Source organism: Haliotis rubra, unplaced genomic scaffold (assembly GCF_003918875.1).
Source record: "Haliotis rubra isolate DU_JTF1 unplaced genomic scaffold, ASM391887v1 Scf333, whole genome shotgun sequence".
Taxonomy (NCBI): domain Eukaryota; kingdom Metazoa; phylum Mollusca; class Gastropoda; order Lepetellida; family Haliotidae; genus Haliotis; species Haliotis rubra.
Genome location: NW_025767006.1, coordinates 1019583 through 1043057, shown reverse-complemented (window position 1 = coordinate 1043057; position 23475 = coordinate 1019583). Strand labels below are relative to the sequence as shown.

Sequence of the window (23475 nt, the reverse complement as noted above, 5' to 3'; positions counted from 1 at the left end):
TGAAATGGTTCTTATATTCACTGAACCGCGTTCATGAAGTGGGGTTCTTATTTTGCTGTTTCACGCCAGATCAGTATCTGACCTTTGAATTGTTCGCACATCTCCGTTTATTATGGAAATCTGTAAGTGACATCACTGGATTGCTTAGTTTCAGTATCACGCTTCTGTCAATTCTGTAATTTCGATTGAATTTCTACAACGCGATAGTGTCCCTCTATGGTTATTTAAACTAACCCTTATCGGAATGGGTACAAGATCGTGTCCTTTTATTTAGTCTCTTTGTGAAATATTCTCTGACACGGATCTTCATATCTCTGCAAACACGCACAGGTCGATGGTTCACTATGTCATAAATATTAGCAACATCAACGTTAAACCAAAACACAAATCCTATAAGATTATGTAATTTATATCAAATCCTGGTGATTAAGGTTTATCTCCTGTCTTCCCAATTTCCGATATCGATCCTTAGATTACTCTTGACAGCAGCTTTGAGCCATGCCATACAACAATGATGAAAGGGCGTAAACAGCCTTCATGGCTATTTGTTACCGTAATATCGTAATACCCCTATACCGTCATACTATTACGTAGAGATTACAATGTGAACGCTTGACAGGTGCTGTGTACCTTGTGAGTTGTTTGAAAACGCAATCTAAATGTTGCTTTAACATATAACAGTGAGTGAGTGAGTATGGTTTTACGCCACTTTTAGCAATATTCTAGCAACATCACGGCGGGGGGACACGGGAAATGGGCTTCAAACATTGTGCCCATGTGGGGAATCGAACCCGGGCCATCGGCGTGACGAGTGAACGCTTAAACCACTAGGCTACCCCACCGCCCCTTAACATATAACACAGAACTTTAATCAGATGCATTTTAAAACAACAAGTTGTGAAATAGGAGTGCTGTAATACGTTTCTTACATGCTTTAAACTCGCACCAGCGAAGCATCAAATCGTTGTACATCTTGTATATTTATTGATCGCTGTGACGTGGTGATATATGACTCAACAGTCACGAATGACGTCATCCGGTTTACGGTTCCAGAATTTAAGAGTAAGCAAAACAAATGGCTTGTCTCGTTTTTGTAATATTTCGATGTGCTTGGCACTGTTCCAGAAATAGCGGCATATTACCCGTTTTACAGACCGCCGTCTAGAATATTGCTGACCTGTGAAGATGGTCTAACCACGCTCGCTTCAGCAATTAGGCTCGCTGACTTGGTTGACACATGACATCGTATCCCAATTGCGTAGATCGATGCTCATTCTGCTGATCACTGGACTGTCTGGTCCAGACTCGATTATTCACAGACCGCCGCCATATAGCTGGAATAGTGCTTAGTGCGGCATTAAACAACATTAAACAAACAAACAAACAGAATATTGCTTAGTGAGTAAACAACAAACGCTCACTCAAGGACTCACTCACTCACACATTATCGTTACGTTGTATACGTACAATGTCTTCTCTTCTTCTGACTCGCAACATTTGTGCGTACCATCCGTCTGACAGCAGAGCGGCAATTCGGGGTCTTTACAATAGTATGTGTTCCCATCTGCCTCGCCCAGAACCTCTTCTTTAAGGCACATCCCATTCTCGTCCGCTTCTGTAACATATGCAACAGCACATTCATTCATATCATATATCATATAGGGTTTGCACGACATGCAATAAAAGTGCAATTTTAGTGGCGAAGGAATTTACAACTAAATTATGAACAATTTGGTCTTCACCTAACCGGGTGTCAGTTGTCCTAAGCAAATGTAGCCATTACTGTTTCTTACGGAAGCGTCCTAGTGCCACAGTCTGAATTATTTTTATCTCCTAATTAGGACTTAGTATCAGGACTTAGTTATCTCCTAATTAGGAGTTAGTATCACCTAATTAGGAGATAATATCCCCTAATTAGGAGATAAAATAAATCGGACTGTGGCACTAGGACTATTCCATAGTTTCTAGCTTCATAAGTAACAAAGAATGCTTTGAGCCTTTAAAACATAGTGAGGAATTCAAGGTTTACGCCACTTTTTACAATATTCGATCAATACGCCGGCGGGGACACTAGAAATGGACTAAGCACATTGTAACCATGTGGGGAATCGAACCCGGTTATTTGGCGTATACATACATGCACATGACAAAAAGTCAACACAAGGGAACAATGAGTTGACGTACACATACCTGTACAAGACAAAATGTCAACACAAGGGAACAATCAGTTGACGTATACATACATGTACAAGACAAAACGTCAACACCAGGGAACAATCAGTTGACGTATACATACATGTACATGGCAAAACGTCAACACAAGGGAACAATCAGTTGATGTATACATACATGTACATGACAAAACGTCAACACAAGGGAACAATCAGTTGACGTATACATACATGTACATGGCAAAACGTCAACACAAGGGAACAATCAGTTGACGTATACATACATGTACAAGACAAAACGTCAACACAAGGGAACAATTAGTTGATGTATACATACATATACATGGCAAAACGTCAACACAAGGGAACAATGAGTTGACGTATACATACATGTACATGGCAAAACGTCAACACAAGGGAACAATCAGTTGACGTATACATACATGTACATGACAAAACGTCAACACAAGGGAACAATGAGTTGACGTATACATACATGTACAAGACAAAACGTCAACACCAGCGAACAATTAGTTGACGTATACATGCATGTACATGGCAAAACGTCGACACCAAGGAACAATCAGTTGACGTATGCATGCATGTACATGGCAAAACGTCAACACCAGGGTACAATCAGTTGACGTATACATACATGTTCATGACAAAACGTCAACAACAGGGAACAATGAGTTGACGTATACATACATGTACATGGCAAAACGTCAACAACAGGGTACAATGAGTTGACGTATACATGCATGTACATGGCAAAACGTCAACAACAGGGAACATTCAGTTGACGTATACATACATGTACAAGACAAAACGTCAACACAAGGGAACAATTAGTTGATGTGTACATACATGTACATGGCAAAACGTCAACACCAGGGTACAATGAGTTGACGTATACATGCATTTACATGGCAAAACGTCAACACCAGGGAACAATCAGTTGACGTATACATACATGTACAAGACAAAACGTCAACACCAGGGTACAATCAGTTGACGAACGTCAACAACAGGGAACAATGAGTTGATGTATACATACATGTACGTATGGCAAAACGTCAACACCAGGGAACAATGAGTTGACGTATACATACATCAGGGCATGTGACAAAACGTCAACAACAGGGAACAATGAGTTGACGTATACATACATGTACAGCCATGACAACGTCAACACCAGGGAACAATCAGTTCGATTGACGTATACATACGTACAAGACAAAACGCGTCAACACCAGCGAACAATCAGTTGACGTATACATACATGTACATGACAAAACGCAATCAACACCAGGGAACAATCAGTTGACGTATACATACGTACATGGCAAAACGTCAAAACCAGGGAACAATCAGTTGACGTATATGGATACATGTACATGACAAAACGTCAACACAAAGGGAACAATCAGTTGACGTATACATACATGTACACAGACAAAACGTCAACACCAGCGAACAATTGAGTTGACGTATACATGCATGTACATGGCAAAACGTCGACACCAAGGAACAATCAGTTGACGTATGCATGCATGTACATGGCAAAACGTCAACAACAGGGTACAATCAGTTGACGTATACATACATGTTCATGACAAAACGTCAACAACAGGGAACAATGAGTTGACGTATACATGCTATGTACATGGCAAAACGTCAACAACAGGGTACAATGAGTTGACGTATACATGCATGTACATGGCAAAACGTCAACAACAGGGAACATTCAGTTGACGTATACATACATGTACAAGACAAAACGTCAACACAAGGGAACAATCAGTTGATGTATACATACATGTACATGGCAAAACGTCAACACCAGGGTACAATGAGTTGACGTATACATGCATGTACATGGCAAAACGTCAACACCAGGGAACAATGAGTTGACGTATACATACATGTACATGACAGAACGTCAAAACCAGGGAACAATGAGTTGACGTATACATGCATGTACATGGCAAAACGTCAACACCAGGGAACAATCAGTTGACGTATACATACATCAGCATGACAAAACGTCAACAACAGGGAACAATGAGTTGATGTATACATACATGTACATGGCAAAACGTCAACACCAGGGAACAATCAGTTGACGTATACATACATCAGCATGACAAAACGTCAACAACAGGGAACAATGAGTTGACGTATACATACATGTACATGGCAAAACGTGAAAACCAGGGAACAATCAGTTGACGTATACATACATGTACAAGACAAAACGTCAACACCAGCGAACAATTAGTTCATGTATACATACATGTACATGACAAATTGTCAACACCAGCGAACAATGAGTTGACGTATACATACATGTACATGACAAAACGTGAAAACCAGGAAAAAATCAGTTGACGTATGGATACATGTACATGGCAAAACGTGAAAACCAGGGAACAATGAGTTGACGTATACATACATGTACATGGCAAAACGTGAAAACCAGGGAACAATGAGTTGACGTATACATACATGTACAAGACAAAACGTCAACACAAGGGAACAATCAGTTGACGTATACATACATGTACATGACAAAACGTGAAAACCAGGGAACAATGAGTTGATGTATACATACATGTACATGACAAAACGTGAAAACCAGGGAACAATGAGTTGATGTATACATACATGCACATGACAAAACGTCAACAACAGGGAACAAATCAGTTGACGTATACATACATGCACATGACAAAACGTCAACACCAGCGAACAATCATTTCGGTAGATACTGGAGATAGATTATTCTCTTTCGTTTTTTGTTTATATATCCGACCTCTATAATATCTGCAGTTACAGATTCTTAAACCAATATGACCCGTGAAGAAACCCGTAACCCATGCTTGTCGTAAGAGACTACTAGCGGGATCGGGTTGTCAGGCTTGCTAACTTGGTGGATACATAGAAGTGACAAAACCCTTTCCACATCCATAAGAAATTTCTGCTATAAGCAGCGTCGATTGTACAGCTGCGACTATGTCATGAGCAGCTGTTTGTCTGACTGACTGACTGAGTTTGGTTTTACGCCGCTTTTAGCAATATTCCAGCAACATCACGGCGGGGGACACCAGAAATGGGCTTCACACATTGTGCCCATGTGGGGACTCGAACCCGGGTCTTCGGCGTGACGAGCCAACGCTTTAACCATTAGGCTACCCCACCGCCCCAGCAGCTGTTTGTGGTCAGCAGTATTGTAGCTGTATGATGTTGTTTGTAAAGGAATCGGGTCTGGACCAAACAATCCAGTGATTGTCGCCATGAGATACGATGACAGAACATGTTTTTTATGAATCATTATGAAATAGTGTTCGCGAAAAGGTGAGCGTATCCTGCCCCACCGGTGGCACCTGTCTTAAACATTACGCTAAGTCTAGTCAATTGTTTACCTGAACTAATTCGGGAACGTATGGTATAAGTCATAATAGGGAATTGCATGGGAAACTTTGTCACTGATGCATCAAATTTCGAACTGTTCTCCTCATATCTACCATAAAACTTTTTGAAAGCTTTACTGACATTGACACTTGTATTACGAAACTTATTACGAAGGCAATTGGATAATTTGATGGTTATTGAACGAAATTAGATCATCGATGTACCGGAAGCTTCAGTTAAACATCTAGGCCAAATTACCTTGTTTGATTTTGCCAACCCAAGCAGAAATTCTGATTCATATGCATAAAGAAACAGATCCGCAAGGAGGGGAGCACAATTGGTGCCCGTGGGGATGCTTACTTCTTGGCGAATTGTTTTACCCAATATTTTTACAGAAATGCTATCAATGAGATCATAAACCATGTCATTGTATGGATCGATGCTCAAACTGTTGATCATAATTACTGTCTGGTCCAGACTCGATTAATTAGAATCAGCAACCACATAGCTGCAATATTGCGGCGTGAAACAAAAATAAAAACAAAACAAACCAATGAAACATTATATGATCGATTTTGTGCAGGTGTTGCAGATTGATGATAGCTTCAGGTTGCAGAATGGTCTTACATGGCTACAATGTGTTTATACCACGACATTGTCCCCCGAGTAGAATGTGCCCTAGGGGTTACAGCTATTGCGGGGTGGTCGGGTAGCCACATGGGTAGCCCAGTGGTTAAAGAGTTCGTTCGTCACGCTGAAGACCCGGGTTTGATTCTCCACATAGGTACAATGTGGGAAGCACATTTCTTGCGCCCTCGCCATGATATTGATAGAATATTGCTAAAAATAATTTTGTCAAATAATCATGCAAACTATCAAGTAAAAGATCTCATTCCATTCAAGCCATCCCAGAGTGTCTTTGTTGTGAACCTCACAGTCTACTCACCCCCTGCTATGCAAGAAATGGCTTTCAGAAATACAATATATCTTCTTGAGAACAAGAGAACAAAATTACAGGTATAACAGAAAAACGAAATAAATCTTTTCAACCGATCTTAGTTTTTACGATAATTTGAAACTAAAGATGGCTGTAAATGGGATGGTAATGATAATTGCAAGTAACAGTAAACTGAACGTTTCTACTAAATGTCAATGTTTCGGCGTGACTCACCCTCAGGTTCACTCCATCATGACATATATAAATGCATGTTCAGAACGGGTCGTATTGTGGCAAAATACAATAAATTGATTCTGTGAAAATTCCATTATTTTTGGATTAGACAGAAACATCATCAATTCAAGCTGGAGACAGAGATTAACGTGATCTCTCTGCTTGTCTCATCAACATCAGGGGATGTACGGTACCTGGTTAGATGTTATCGATTAGTTAGTCTAAACACTCCGTAGTGTTTGCAGTAGTGTGGGCCACACGGTCACAGAGCTCATGTTTTCCCATGAGTGAATATTATTGTTATTTATTATTTATGCAGCTGTTGTATAACTACGGTCAGATGATATTAGGTTTTAGATTTATTCTTTATGTCAAACATGATATACAGAGACTTCATTATTTCTTCACTAATATAGACGTTTTTTAGATATTTATTCAATATTTAATCATGTACCTGATTATATACTCTCCCAAAAAAGAAACGCATCATGAAAATAGCAATTTCATGTAGCAATGAATGAAAACGTGATTCATTTTACAAAAGGTTTTGCTCTGTTTATGAGTCCTATGGTGTTTATGTTTTGAAACATCACAACAAAACGCACCATCCGTAAAATACCCGTATTTAACAGCATGATTTTCAATTTCGGCGTGTAGTGTCACAGAATACACAATTCACATGTAATGCACGTGGAAGTTGGGGATCAGATTGTCTCAATGATGGGTATAAAAGGTTGATCGCTGTCTGTCGATTATTCACTGTATTTGGAATATTGTTGACGAACGCAAAATGCCACGTCTAAGTGAAGCCAACCGTCATATCGCCATTGGTTTGCTTGAAGCTGGCAAGTCTCAACGTGCAGTTGCCCGACGCATGAATGTTCACCAAAGCACCATTTCACGGCTCTGGGAGAAATATCGCCGGCAGAATGCGGTAGCAGATGCCCCTCGTAGTGGGCGACCTCGAGCTACATCCGGGTACATCACCTGCGTCATCGAACAGCTACGGCGACCAGTACCTCTCGACAAATACCCGGATTGAGGAGGCTTTCTGCACAGACCGTCAGGAACAGGTTGAGAGAGGCTGGTTTACCTGCCAGAAGACCTTATTTTGGCCCTGTGCTTCGACAACAACATTGTCGACATCGAGTTCAATGGTGCACCAACGTTCAGGCCTGGAACCTACCGAATTGGCATTGAATCTGGTTCAGTGATTAATCACGATTTCTATTGGAACGACGCGATGGAAGAATGCGGGTGTACAGACGTCGACGTGAACGTTTCGCCGACGTTTGCGTTCCCCAGGTGGACAGATTCGGCTGGGGAAGTGTTATGATGTGGGGAGAGATCACCTGCCGTAGGAGAAGTGATTTGGTGATGATCCAGGGCAACCTGACAGCTCAACGGTACTGTGACGAAATCCTACGCCCACACCTCCTTCCAATCATTGATCGCCAGAGGGACTTGTTTCAACAGGACAATCCCAGGCCCCACACAGCACGTCACACTAGAGACTTCCTCCAGAACCACAACATCAATGTGCTCCCCTGGCCCTCAAGATCACTGGACTTAAACCCGATCGAACATCTGTGGGATGCCCTCGACAGACGGGTGCGACGCCGTAACCCTCAGCCCCAGACACTTCAGCAACTCGCACAGACACTACAGGCAGAGTGGGCTGCGATTGGGCAAAACGAGATTCTGAGACTTATTCGTTCGATGCCGAGGCGATGCCGCGCAGTTCTGGATGCCCACGGTGGTCACACGAGGTATTGACTTCAGCGCCACCACACGTCTCCATGTGACACTCACACTGACTTTCCTCGAGTTGGTGCCAAACACTGATAAGTCTGCGTTCCCAGTGTGCAATTTCGCTATATTTCATTGACTCATAAAGCCTACAAGATGTTTCAAAATAAACATAAAAATACAGTTGAATTTCCTATATGCGTTTCTTTTTTGGGAGAGTATATATTGTTTTACAAGGATAATGAATAATTCTTGATCAATCGATAAATACAGGAGTAGTATGTGAGTTAGTTTGGTTTTAAGTCGCCTTTAGCAATATTCCAGCAATATCTCGGCGGGGGACACCCGAAATAGGCTTCACACATTGTACGCGTGTGGGGAATCGAACCCGGACCTAACCACTAGGCTACCCGACGGGAGTGGCAGGATAAGGAAGGGGCAGGGAGAATCAGGGGAGATCATAAGGAAATATGATAGTCTCTGAGGAAGGATCATAAACAAATAAACTTTTTCTGTTAGGTTCTTGTCAAAATGAATATTTCAAAATATAATTTCAGATACTGATTTAAATGGAGCATTGGAGCAGGCAAGTAAGAGCATGTGGAATACAAGTTAAGAACGGAACAATGGAAGATTTGGAGTATTGTCAGTCTTTTCTTGGACCTATCGTAATAAATTCCTTTCCGATGTTTAGTTTGATGAACATCACACCAAACTCTCTTTACTGCCTGTCATAGTGGACATACTTACATATATATTTTTGCTTACATGCATACATTCCAAATTTGTTTTGGTTTATAAAAGTTCATATTCTGTCTATGTCGTAGATGCTCTTATACTCTGCCTCTTGGGTGTATATTGAAGTTCATTTTGGTGTGTCCTATTCCTTTCATGTCTTTATTGTATTTTATCGTACTCCCAAGTTTTTCAAGATGAAACGATATTTCGTTTCCGGGTCAAGAGTGTTGAAGAGGCGGTGGATCTCATCTTATCGGGGATAGGGTGGTGAGGTTTTGGGGTGGGGTAGCCTAGTGGTTAAAGCGTTCGCTCGTCACGCCAAAGACCCCGATTCGAATCCCCGCATGGATACAATGTGTGAAGCCCATTTCTGGTGTCCCCCGCCGTGATATCTCTGGAATATTGCTAAAAGCGGCGTAAAACTGAAATCACTCACTTGTTCATAAGAAACAGAAGTCAAAAGACCACTTCGTATTACACGGGAAGTAACGTTATCAGTTAATACTTTTGAGTTAATGAAGATCAAAACAATATATATTTCCAAAGTATTTTATTATACTAATAGCCGTTTTTGTATTTTTCAAACATGACAGCGCACAGAAAAGCTATATGATCAGTAACCCTGTTATCATGTTAGGCGCCAAAGACCCGGGTTCGAATCCCCACATGGGTACAATGTGTGAAGCCCATTTCTGGTGTCCCCCGCCGTGATGTTGCTGGAATATTGCTAAAAGCGGCGTAAAACCAACCTCAGTCAGTCAGTCAGTCAGTTATCATGTTAGTATCTACCTGTAATGGAACATGCGGCTATCATCTACAGCCTGTAGTGAGTGAGTGAGGGAGTATGGTTTTACGCCGCTTTTAGCAATATTATTTCAAGATCACGGCTGGGGACACCAGAAATGGACTTCAAACATTGCACCCATTATACCCAGAGTAATTGTATACTGTTAGTTATACAGATACTTATACTCTGTTATGTAAGATGGAGACATTGGTGTGTACATGTTTAAAGAGGGAATACATGTAGTACCGCCCATCATAATGCTAACTTTAATGTTCGGTGACGAGTCTGTAGACAATAATCTGAAAAGACCCTAAACTTCTGCGTATCCTAATTAGGGGTGGGTATTGCAGGGAATTGTCATATTGCGATATATTGCGATGCGAAAGCATGTATTGCGGTATGTATTGCAATATATTGCATGAAGTATTTTTAAACAAAAAAATACTTATAATCGAGTTAATGCTTGATTTATAGAGCAAAAACACAACCAAATTACCATGCTTGATTAAGCTTTAATAACAACTTTTAATCATGATAAAATAAAAATGTGAATAATATTTGGCACAAATGAAAAAAGGAAATACCCGAAGATTTCCGAGTGTTACGAAGTGTTCCGATTGCAAGTCAAAATACCGGGTTTCGATCAGCGTATCGCAATACGTATCGTTTTCATGTCTGAACCGGTAAATACCGGTAAACCGGTTATATTGCGCAGCCATAATCCTAATTCCTTATGAGTTGAGCATTGACATTACTTTCATACGCAGCAGTACGCACAATACGCACCTCATATGCATCTCATTCGTGTTGTGTAAGTTTTATGAACGCCGGCATGCGGGCAATGCGGCCCAGTACGCGTGATAAATTTAGTTTTGGGCATGCACGCACCTACGCTGCGTACGCTGCTACGCGGGTCATACGCAGTGCATCGGTCCCGCATCAGTCGAGCTCGGTACAAGTCTGCTATGTGTTCGTGGGGGATAAGCGGTTCATACGTGGCAATACGCTGATCTCCCGGCACGAGCTGTGAACCCCGTATATTGGGACGTATACGTAGCGTACTTGACACGCAGATACAACGCACGCTGATCTAACTCATAGCGAATGCGACGTATTGCACGATTTAGTACCGTTTGTCCTACGATCGACTCGATGATTTACAGACCGCCGCCATATAACTGGAATATTGCTGAGTGCGGCGTAAAACTCACTCACTCTTTAGCAACCCATGCTTGTCGGAAAAGGAGATTGACGGGTCGGGTGGTCATGCTCGCAGGTTTGGTTGATGTATGTCATTCATGAAAAATATCAGTGGATCCCATCTTACCGGGGCGGGGTAGTGAGGTTTTGGGGGTGGTGGGGTGGCCTAGTGGTTCAAGTGTTCCCTCGTCACGCCCAAGAACCGGGTTCGATTCCCTACATGGGTACAATGTGTGAAGCCTAAGCCTGGTGTCCGCCGTGATATTGCTGGAATATTGCATAAAGCGGCGTAAAACTAAACTCACTGATTCACAGTGAAATGAAACTCTCTATACGGCTGTAGTACCAGAGGGGTGACTTTGAATATCCAATAGCCATCTTTCCTTTCACATCGAACGATATGTCAGAGCTACGTGACTCTTGCTCAAAAAATATTCAAGGTCTCAATATAGCTTTTGAAAAGGCTTTATGGTATGACTAATCTTTGCAACAGGTGATTCACACTGCCCTCATCTTGTGCCATCAGTATTTGTACAGATTCATAAACATGTTCTCACGACAAAACAATAATCAACTTCCATTTTTAAAGGTCAGAAAATGGTCCTGGTGTTTTTGTTTGTACATTGTTATGGGTTACAGTGTAATCGATGTCAGTGGCGAACGGAAATTACATGAAAATGTCACAGATCCATAAATCTGAAAGGTCTTGGGCATCGTAGCGACAAAACTCTTTTACATCCATAACAAATTTCTACTAAAAGCAGAGTGTACAGTTGTGGCTATATCATGAGCATATGTTTGTTTCAGCGATAATACAGCTGCATGATGTTGTTTATAAACATATGGAGTCTAGGCCAGACAATCCAGTGATTGTCACCATGCGATACGATGACAGAGTATGTGTTTATGAATCACTATGAAAGTAGTGATGATACCAGGTGTTCGCGAATAGGTGAGCGTATCCTGCCCCACCGGTGGCACCCGTCATAAACATATACTAAGTCTAGTCAATTGTTCACCTGAAATAATTCGGGAACGTATGGTACAAGTCAAAATAGGGAATTGTATCGGATATCATTTATTGATTTCGAACTGTCCTCCACATGTCAACACCTTTCGAAATTGACCCTTGTGTTACGAAAGACGTCAAAGATAACGTGAATTAGGTATATTTTAAATATTTTAATGCTATTTCACTTTTAAAGAGATTGTTCATAGTATGTAAGGAGAATTGTTTGTTGTATGTAAGTATTTTGCTGATACTCCGGCGATTACTTTAGACAATCTCTATGTTGTTATTCAACCGGAAAACATTCGATACTTACTCGAAACCAGAGATGATGAAAACGTAATACGTTAGATAAAGAAGTTGAAAATAGAATATTCCGAGGTAAACAACAAACAAATACACACACGATAATAAAGATACAGCCTTGCCAGCAATGTAAGTGAGTGAGTTTAGTTTTACGCCACACTCAGCAATATTCCAGCTATATGGCGGAGGTCTGTAAATAATCGAGTGTGGACCAGACAATCCAGTGATCAACAGCATGAGCATCGATCTGCACAAGTGGGAACCGACATGTGTCAACCAAACCAGCGAGCCTGACCACGCGATCACGTTAGTCGCTTCTTACAACAAGCAAGGGTTACTGAAGATCAATATTCTAACCCAGACCTTCACGGGTGGGTTGCTTAAGACCAATTGCACCCAGATATTAAGTGAGTGAACGAGTGAGTTTTAGTTTTTAATTTTTAGTGTTCACGGCGAGGAACACATGGGCTTCACACTTTCTACCCATGTGGGGAATCGAACCCGGTCTTAACCACTAGGCTACCCCCACCTCCTCCCCATCTAGCCTCTACCTCCCGATTATATGTCTTATATCAAGCCAATCAGCTTATCAGTTTGCCACTATATCTACAGAACCCATGACTAACAATATGCTACGTCACTTCCTTGTTTTCAGTGGGGTGGTTGAGTAGCCTAGTGGTTAAAGCATTCACTCGTCACATTGAAGACCCGGGTTCGATTCCCAACATGGGTATAATGTGTGAAGCCCATTTCTGGTGTCCCCGTCGTGATATTGCTGGAATGTTGCTAAAAGTGGCGTGAAACCATACTCACTCACTCCTTGTGTCAGTGAGATCAAATGTTATATGCTGGTGAGCTAGAAAGAAGCTTTGGGTTCTTTTTTGAAGAGTACATTTCACAATGTTCCGGGCTTCTTTGTTTTGATTAAAAAATATTGAAATACAATACCCTCGAGAACCAATTCTCTTTGTACAGGCTTTTACATAAGAAATAGATGCCCCGTAGTATCATGCAAGCATTCATCGCATTCATCAGCGTTATTGTGTAGGTCGTGGGTGGAATGAAACATAAATTTATTATGAACGTCTCGGGTCACTGAAAGGAACGAAAACAACATTCTGCCTTGGGCCATTTGTTGTGACAACTCATGAGGCTGTTAGTGACTCTGTAAAGGTTGGTTAGTTAGCAGGAAGCCACAAACGGATGCCTAATCACGCTTGAGGGCGTCCTTTGGCAACAAACAATACCTTATACAAGACCCTTAACCTCCAGCAACCAATTAACAACGCGTTGACATATGTGAAGACTGTGGTGTATTCATATTTGCTTTAACCTTGTGTGTGTGTGTTAGTTAGTGTGTTTGTGTGTGTGCATTTTACCAATTTTATTATACGGGTCAGAAGTTTGGGGGTATGAAAATGCAGCTATTTTAGAAAGAACGCATCTGACATTTTGTAAGTATATATTTAAGGTAAGACAATCTACTCCAAATTTTATGGTTTATGGGGAACTCGGTAGATATCATATTGAAGTAATGATTAAAACAAGAATAATAAGTTACTGGTGTAAAGTCATTACATCAATACATAAGTTTCCTCATATAGTGTATAATGTAATGGCTAATGTGTCAATTTGATCTTTTAAATGTAGTGAAAAGTATACTTCAAAAAGTTGGGTTATCTTATATATGGCAGTCCCAAAGGTTACCTTCCGCATCCTGGCTGGAAAACTATGTTAAATACACACTTATAGATCAGTTTAAGCAATCATGGAATGCTGACCTTCAAAACTCATCAAAAGGTAAATACTACTCCTTATATAAGCATACTCCCAACTCAGAACCTTATTTAATCAGTCTCCCATTGAAACAACGTATCTGGTTAACAAAACTGCGAACATGCAATCACAGATTACCGATTGAAACCGGCAGATGGTATAATATAGACACAGAAAATAGAATATGTACAATTTGTAACCAGCCTGTTATATGTGACGAATTTCATATTATATTATCGTGCAGAGCTCTAGATGATGTAAGAAAAAGTATACTCCCTAGCTATTTTTGTAATAACCCCCATATTGATACATTTGTTTCCCTTATGAAATCTGACTATCATCCTTTGGTACAGAAACTGTCACGTTTAACGAACATTGTATTATCCCTGTTTTCGTTATATATTTATATTATATTCATATGCATATAAGCCAAAATGGTACTTTGTGTTTATCAAAATATATGTATGTTCTCGATATCATTTTGTATGATTTATGAGAATAAAATCCTGAGTCTGAGTCTGTATGCGAGAGAGAGAGAGAGAGAGAGAGAGAGAGAGAGAGAGAGAGAGAGAGAGAGAGAGAGAGAGAGAGAGAGAGAGAGAGAGAGAGAGAGAGAGAGAGAGAGAGAGAGAGAGAGAGAGAGAGAGAGAGAGAGAGAGAGAGAGAGAGAGAGAGAGAGAGAGAGAGAGAGAGAGAGAGAGAGAGAGAGAGAGAGAGAGAGAGAGAGAGAGAGAGAGAGAGAGAGAGAAAGAGCGATAGATAGATGTAGTAGATAGACAGACAGACATATAGACAGACAGACAGACAGACAGACAGACAGACAGACAGACAGATAGATAGATAGATAGATAGATAGATAGATAGATAATGACGGAGGAAACTAAGGTAACGCATGAAAGGACAAGTGTTCCCTTATTCTTTTCCAGGTTTCTTCGAAAGGTTTGAATCGTATTTCTAATAATATAATCATAACGTTCCAACTTATATGGCCTAAAATCCAGGTGTTGGTGAAAGGCGCTGGTCAAAGGCTCTTTGGAGCAGCAGGGTGTTCACTTCGTGCTGGAATGTCTGAAAGTCTGTGATTTGTGTATGTGATCTGGAAGTTCCTTACAGAGGACAGGACCTGCCTTACCCAAACTCTTGTCACCATAGGATGATGTTCGAGTTTTGGCCACAGTCAGTTGCTGAGAGGAAGAGGATCGTAGCATTCTCCCTGGGTAAATGGGTGAAAAGGGGCGGTGGGATAGCCTAGTGGTTAAAGCGTTGGCTCGTTTCGCCGAAGACCCGGGTTCAGTTCCCCCCATGGGTACAATGTGTGAAGTCCATTTCTGGCGTCCCCAAGTTCTTTTGCTGGAATATTGCTAAAAGCGGCGTAAAACCATACTCATTCACTATTTGGGTGAGTAAAACCATACTCACTCACTATTTGGGTGAGTAAAACCATACTCACTCATTATTTGGGTGAGTAAAACCATACTCACTCACTATTTGGGTGAAAACCAGAAGTATAAATAAAGGAACACTGCAGTTTCCCCTATAGTGCAGAGAAAGGCACAGCCAGGTGTTAGAGGAGCACGTGCACAAGTACCGACAAAGTTATTGATTCATTAACCTGTGCTGTGCCGTCTCCATCCTTTCTCGAACACCTGGCTGTCCCCTTTTCTGCACTCCTCCCTCGTAACAAATAGTGAACTGTGTCAATATTTTAGTGATAGTTTGTTAAACAACTTTTTTATTTTTAGGACATAAATTCTGCAAAAAAATCACAGAGTTGGTCTGACGTTTTGATTATGATCAGTGTTTCATTGAGTATTTTCTGCTTATTAGTTTTCGAGTTAGATTGCAATTCATCGGTCCGCTTTTGAGCCAAACGGACTATAGTGTATATACAAGAATCTTTTTGCGTCATGTCAGCACACAGTTCACGTGGGGGTGGTGATGGTGCCCCGGACCAACTGGCCTAACCCCTGCTAGGGTTGTGACCTTGACCTTGTGTCAACAAATATATGCGCGAGGTCACCTGACATGAATTACGTCATGAACATAGACAAACAATAATTGGTTGATAGAGCTGCAGGCTTCGTTCAGGATGGCTTACAAAAATTGTCCGATGCAACGGCCCATCAGAAACAAACCTATCACGAACGGTTTGTATGTTTTTGGGGACACACACATTGGTCGGACCCATGACATGTACAAACCAGGGCCCTTATTCTCGAAACGTTCGTAGCTCTAAGAATTCTTAACTTTGATCGTAGCCAATGTGTTAAGAATGGGCTTAAGAAGTTCTAACCTGGGCCTAGATTTTCGAAGCTCTCTTAGCGCTAAGATAGTCGTAAGTTAATGGTAATGTATGGTACTTACGACTATCTTAACGCTAAGAGAGCTTCGAAAATCTAGGCCCAGGATCTTAACGGGTCTGTGACCAGTATTGATGCATGAATGAGTTAGATTTGAGCAGTATTATTTAAAAATTATATATACAATATGTTTTACTTTTTTTAAACAAATTTTGTAAGTGACGATTGCTTCAAGGAAAGAATGACATACCTACCCTTTCAACTTTTCCATGGCCAATTCATATAATGTTCATTTTGCATTTTACGCCTTTCACGTGAAATCTTAGGATAATCGAGACTGGTTATTGTCTGGTATTGGCGTTATTTTACATTCAGATTATACATGATGTTAGCCCAATGGCAGTGGAAGCCTCAAACTGCTGGTCCCGAATGTGAAGCCTTCCAACCTTGGGCAAAACCACGAGCAAGCGCTAATCATTATTGGCGGGTTTCTGGAATTCCACAAACTAACGACAATCGTATCCTGGCGTGCGATGTTGCTCATACTGTCGACCACTGGTACGTGTGGCGAGGAATCGCTTATGCACACATCGCCGCGACGTGGCTGGAATATTTGTTGCCTGCGATTTTACTCAACAAAGGAAAATAAATCGATAGTACTTTACAGCGAATCTAAGAACAATAATTCCAAATCAATAATCAAGATTTAACCGTCTTACATATGAAAGAGCAAATAAAGTGGACGAGGAAACATATGTCGTGTCAGCGATGATTCTGTAAAACTGAATCTGTTTTTCCCAAAGGTAACTCAAAACGTGTCTTGTATAAATATTCTTGCCATTAATCATTTACAATAACAACTTTTCCTCAGAATGGACAGAACGGAACGTTTGTCGTTACTAAAGAAGTAATTAGTTGAAAACCTTACATATAGTCCACTTTGGGTTAAAGAAACACACTTTGACATTTCCCGTTGACAACGCAAGCGTTCAGCAATAAGTCCGACATTGTCGTACAGTCCCTGCAGTCGCTGAGATTCTCTCACGATAACAGCATTGCCATTTTCAAATCAAAATGGCGGCAAGTTATTGACGGGTATGCTTAGGTTCGCTGCCTCTAAGGCGACATATGTGTTCTTTGAGTGTTCAACATACCAGTGGAAATTCTATAACGTCGAGAGACTCAAACGCATGCACACAACCTAGAATATAGATATGTTTGGGAGGGTCAGGGTGGTTCGGGGGAGGGTCACCACCAAATGTGAGCGTCTCCGGGGCGAGGGTGTGTGTAGCAGGGTGGCAATAAAAAGGATACGCATATTTGTGGAGGCGACTGGAAATTAGTCTTTTTATGATAAAACAGAAAACGAATTTAGATTTGTCTTTTTGGGAAGGGACATGAAAGCAATGTACAAGAACATGAGGAGGTTCTGACAATGATATGACAAGCATTTGGGTAGGATCACTATGATTAGTGTCTCTATTCCGTTTGTTTGTTTGTTTATTTGTCAGTTTTCTTTACTTCAGCAGTAGACAATGGCATGGAATCATCCCCCACGACCACCAATTTTCATTTGCTGGCAGAAATTCTACTGACATGAATATCATTTTAGCGGAATCCGGATTAGAAAATTTCACGTTTCCCAGACATATAAACACCACCTGATCACATTTATTTCATTATATATTTGATGATCTTCAGCAAGCTATGCTTGTCGTAAGAGGCGACTAATGGGATCGGGTGGTCGGGTTCGCTGACGTGGATGGCACATGTCATCGTATCCCGATGCTCATGCTGTCAATCACTGGTTTGTATAGCTGGAATATTGCTTAATCAACAAACGAACAGACAATTTGATATTTTCTTGAGGCACGGGTTGCGCGGGTATCTCAGTTACTTCTCTTACTTTCATCGTCGCTTGAGAATATATGTCGTTTTGAAGGAGATCTACTGATGGGTTTGCAACTATGGACGAGCCTTGGGTTGAGCACTATCAGCCAGAGACTAAGTAACAGACGCAGCAGTGGGAACATCTGACGTATCCTCCTCCAAAGAAGGTAAAGTCTGTCCCATCAGCTTTCAGGGTCATGACTTTGGTTTTTCTGGGACTCCAAAAGATTCCAAGCAGCTGACTAATGCGAAATGTCAGAGCACATCCAGTAAGTTTAGACCACTTACAGAAATGTCAGACCACCTCCAGAAATGTCACAGATCTCCAGAAATGCCAGACCACTTCCAGAAATATCACAGCATCTCCGGGAAGGTTAGACCACTTCCAGAAATCTCACAGATCTCCAGAAATGCCAGACAACTTCCAGAAATGTCAGACCACCTCCAGAAATGTCACAGCATCTCCAGAAATGCCAGACCACCTCCAGAATTGTCACAGCACCTCCAGAAATGTAAGACCACCTCCAGAAATCTCACAGATCTCCAGAAATGCCAGACCACTTCCAGAAAAATCACAGCATCTCCAGGAAGGTTAGACCACTTCCAGAAATGCCAGACCACCTCCAGAATTGTCACACCACCTTCAGAAATGTCACACCACCTCCTGAAATGTCACACCACTTCCACAAATGTCACATAACCTCCAGAAACGTCACTCCACCTCCAGAAATATCACACCACCTCCATAAAATGTCATGCCACATCCAGAAATGTCATGCCAATCAACCCAATAGATACTGTCTGAGAATATCGACAGAACACTTCCTGGAAAACCCACTAAATTTCTCCTGGGCAATGCACATGTTCACAAATCCGTTGTCGTCATTACTGCAATGAGTGACTGAGGCTATGAACACAGAATACACCCCCGTATACAGCAGTTTAAGCACCATCGGATGCCCACCTCTTCAAAAACTTGAGCACAGAACTGCCTAGCAAACATGACGCAGACGCCAGTTTTCCTGAAATAACTTTTGAAGAACCGAGAGGACTCCTTCAAACCACTGGGATCAGGACACACCAGTCTCGTTAGTTAGAAAAATATTGACAACACGTTCCATCAATGCAGCAAATCTTATTTGGCCGAGACTTTCAGCTATCCCCGAGTTACATTGTCGTAAGTAGGGTTTACTGGTCTGTGCGAGCGGAAAGGGTTTGCTCTCACATCTGTAACCTACCAGTGCCACTTGTAGCAAGAAATGTCTATTTGTCCCTCGTAAATATGTCACCGAAGATATGTCTATGGAATTCATAAACTCGTATGGATTTATTTATAACACGCACCAGGATTTTACTGCCAGCAATATAGAATTTACTTCCCGGGACAGAAGTAACAAAACATGTTACACGTAAGGAAAGGATGAAGAGAAAAATGTCTCAGGTGAAAAATTACTTCATACGATTTGCGAGGACATACCTACTTTAGCCATTGTTTTCTTTGAATGCGAAGCGGATCTTACAGCTCTGAGTGAGTGAGTGAGTTTAGTTTTACGACGCACTCAGCAATATTCCAGTTATATGGCGGCGGTCTGTAAATAATCGAGTGTGGACCAGACAATCCAGTGATCAACAGCATGAACATCGATCTGCGCAATTGGGAACCGATGACATGTGTCAACCAAGTCAGTGAGCCTGACCACCCGATCCCTTTAGTCGCCCCTTACGACAAACATGGGTTACTGAAGATCAATATTCTAACCCGGACCTTCACGGGTCCTTACAGCTCTGACGTCATGTCAGTCCAATGATTCAAAAATTGATGACGTCACCAACTGTTTAGAACGGCATATACGTCATCATTATCATCACTGGACGTGATAAATTAAGTCAAAATCTCGTTTTCGTTGTAATAGGATAAAATGTTTTACGACTGAGTAATGCCGCTTTGAGCAGTGTACAATGTGAAAGCTCCCACTGATGAAGGTATCAGACTTTGTTTAGATTCAGAAAGGCTGAGTGACATAATCTTGGCAAACCGGGATTCGAACCGACGATCATAGGGTTCTGGAGTGCTCAGGGGACGTAACTCTGCAATATCCAATTGTGTCGCCTTTTAAACGTCTGGGCTTCCCGTTCAACAACAGGTCTAGGAAGGCTGTTTGTACATACTATGCAGAATGATTAAAATTACAAAAACGAATCGCTTGCCCCATATTTACGCCATCTCCATTGTGGAGTCGTGGCAGATATACCTTTACAGCTGTCATTTATATTTACGTTATTCTATACCCACCGACATCAAATCCGTCGGTGAAGAACATATCACTACCTTGGGTATCCAGTCAAAGTGTATTTTCGGGTGGAATGGCTACGCTAAAAACCCAATCAATGAAGATTTCATGAAGGTCTATTTTTGTATCCCTGAGTTTTCTCAAAGGAAATTATATTAGCCTACGTTCTTACATTGTAATTATCTACATCCTATTTTGGCATTCCTATTAATCCCGTTAATCACACTAAATACTGCAGGTTGTTTATAAACAAAATGTCAAAATGATATTGTTTAATGTGAACCAACAAGTCAATAATTGTCTGTCGGTATGATTACCTGACCTTTCTGACAGCTAAGTCATGTCAGCGTCTGACTTGACGCAGTGTTAATGATACTCACCCTTCGCCCCTCCTACAAAGAGGCTGACTTGAAGCATCAGTACCAATTCCAACTTCATCTCGTTGTGTTTAGCCCAATACTTCAGTTTCGGTGTGTCAAAGTGTTTATGTGTTTCCTGTTTAAGATACACATCATACAAACTGGGTTTGAAAATCCATCTTCGTTCATCGAAATCGTCACATCTTCATCTAGACAGACAGCAGCAAATACCATTTATGTTTAAAAAAGGCAATGCACTAGAAGACTTGTAGCTCACTTAAGTATTCAACTAGTCAGGCGTGGAAGATGTCACAATGGTCTTTGAACCTTGGGGTCTCTGTTCTTGCTGGGTACAGCTGCTCTGAAGGTCTTCGCCAGCTTCTGTTAGACCCTACACACAACATCCGCTGTAAAATATCTTTCCTTTAAGATTCATCAGCTTCCATTCAGAATCCAAGACACAAACTAGTGCCTGACGCTGATGTTTTCAGGATCTACCCGGTTCCTTTAGAGACAGACTTTAATCGATTAAGAACTACGAACATACATTCTAATGCTGCTTGATCGATCGTGAGTTGTCTCCAGAGAGCATACCGTTATGCCCGAGGACTTGCTTTCTGTCAGCATGCTGTGTTAGTCTGAAAAAGCAAATTGGTTTGGTTTTTGTGTGTGGGGCGACCATTGTTATAGTATTCATAACGCGAAACTGTTGAATGGGTTGACTGCATCGTGTTCGTAAAGCCACATCTCAGACACAGGTGTCGGCTTTCGATGAAGCATTTCATGGAAGAAGATGAGGATTGTTTGCAACCTAAACGGAATTAAATGGATACCCAGCTTGGACAATGTACATACTTCCTCTGTGAATGGTGTTTGGACAGTATATACTCATGGTGTGAAGGCTTCAGATTGGACTTGAAAAAAACTACGGTCGATAGATAGGGCAAATAATCTCAAACTCCCATCCAAAGGCGACAGAACAATTTCCATCACATAACAAATATCCGATAATAAGAGAGTCCGACGTTATCTTACGCGTGCATGTATGAATATCAACCAATAACAGAATACCAGGTGTTCGTAAAAATGGTGAGCGTAACCTGTCTCACCGGGTCAACCGTCACAAACGCATGCAAAGGCGAGTAAATTGTTCACATGAAATAACATGGAAACACACGTCAGAAACTAAAATAAGAATTGGCATCACTTGATATGTCTACTGTTAACCTGAAAGCTTTGCCTCGTCAAAATCTAGTCTGTTGTTCAGGGGGCGGTGGGGTAGCCTAATGGTTAAAGCGTCCGCTCGTCACGCTGAAGACACGGGTTCGATTCCCACATGGATACAATGTGTGAGGCCCATTTCGGGTGTGTCCCGCCGTGATATTGCTAAAACGGCGTAAAACCATACTCATTCACTCTGTTGTTCACAAGGAAATATATAGTGCATGTCAAATATTGGGAATTGCATCGAACATCGTTTTGTCCCTGATGTGTCAAATGCCGAAATAACCTTCACATGTTTGCAGTAAAGCAAGGTTGGTATAATGGTGAAACATGCAGATTCACCCAAGCATAACCTTTGTCGTTGGCTGATCCTTGTTTATATTGATGTTATCCCGTATATATGTACGTATGGCTATGGATTATAAGACATTTTCCCACAATAAATTCTCCTAAATGTCAATATATCTAGAGAGGGGTACGGCGGGTCGGTACGCAAAACAGATCGATGAAGAAATATGGATGGTGACTGTCGCCATGATAGAAACAGCCTACACTTAGTCGGCAGCATCCAATTCTTGTCGACCACGTCGTGGAGCTTGTGTCAGGCCCGATGACTGGAGTGCCGTATAAAATCGTGCGTCAGACCCCGTGATATTGACACTGAGTGAGTGAGTGAGTTTAGTTTCATGCCACTTTTAGCAATATTCCAGCAATATCGGAACACCAGAAATGGGCTTCACACATTGTACCCATATGGAAATCGACCCGGGTCTTCGGCGAACACTTCAACCTGTAGACTACGCCACACTGAGAAAGAACAGAGAAACAGACTTTGTTGATTAACGTCTCACTCCTCCAGCCATGCTCAGTGTTGGTGGATTGTAAATGATCGGGTCTTGGTCAGACATTATAAGCATCTATGTATCAACCATCGAGCCTGACCACCTGATCCCGTTAGACGCTGGGATTGGTGAGATTCACATTCTTATGTGGAAGTAATTCTATTATTAACCAATGCTGTCAAAATTGTATTTTCATTAAGATTCAGTGGCTGTTCAAGAACTTGTTTTCAGTGTAATATGTTGACAGG

At 41.4% G+C, this 23475-nt stretch overlaps 1 protein-coding gene across 1 annotated transcript in view; it reads right to left on the bottom strand.

Moving 5' to 3' along the window:
* LOC124284318 overlaps nt 1-21678 on the bottom strand; it is a 33034-nt gene extending 11356 nt beyond the window's left edge. Inside the window, exons 1-2 of the mRNA XM_046720399.1 lie at nt 21183-21678; nt 1468-1615 (exon numbers count right to left, since the gene is read on the bottom strand). Coding sequence (XP_046576355.1) covers nt 1468-1615; nt 21183-21240 — 206 coding nt within the window. The 5' untranslated portion in view covers nt 21241-21678. The remainder of the gene's footprint in view (nt 1-1467; nt 1616-21182) is intronic.
* Between the last annotated feature and the right edge of the window lie 1797 nt (nt 21679-23475).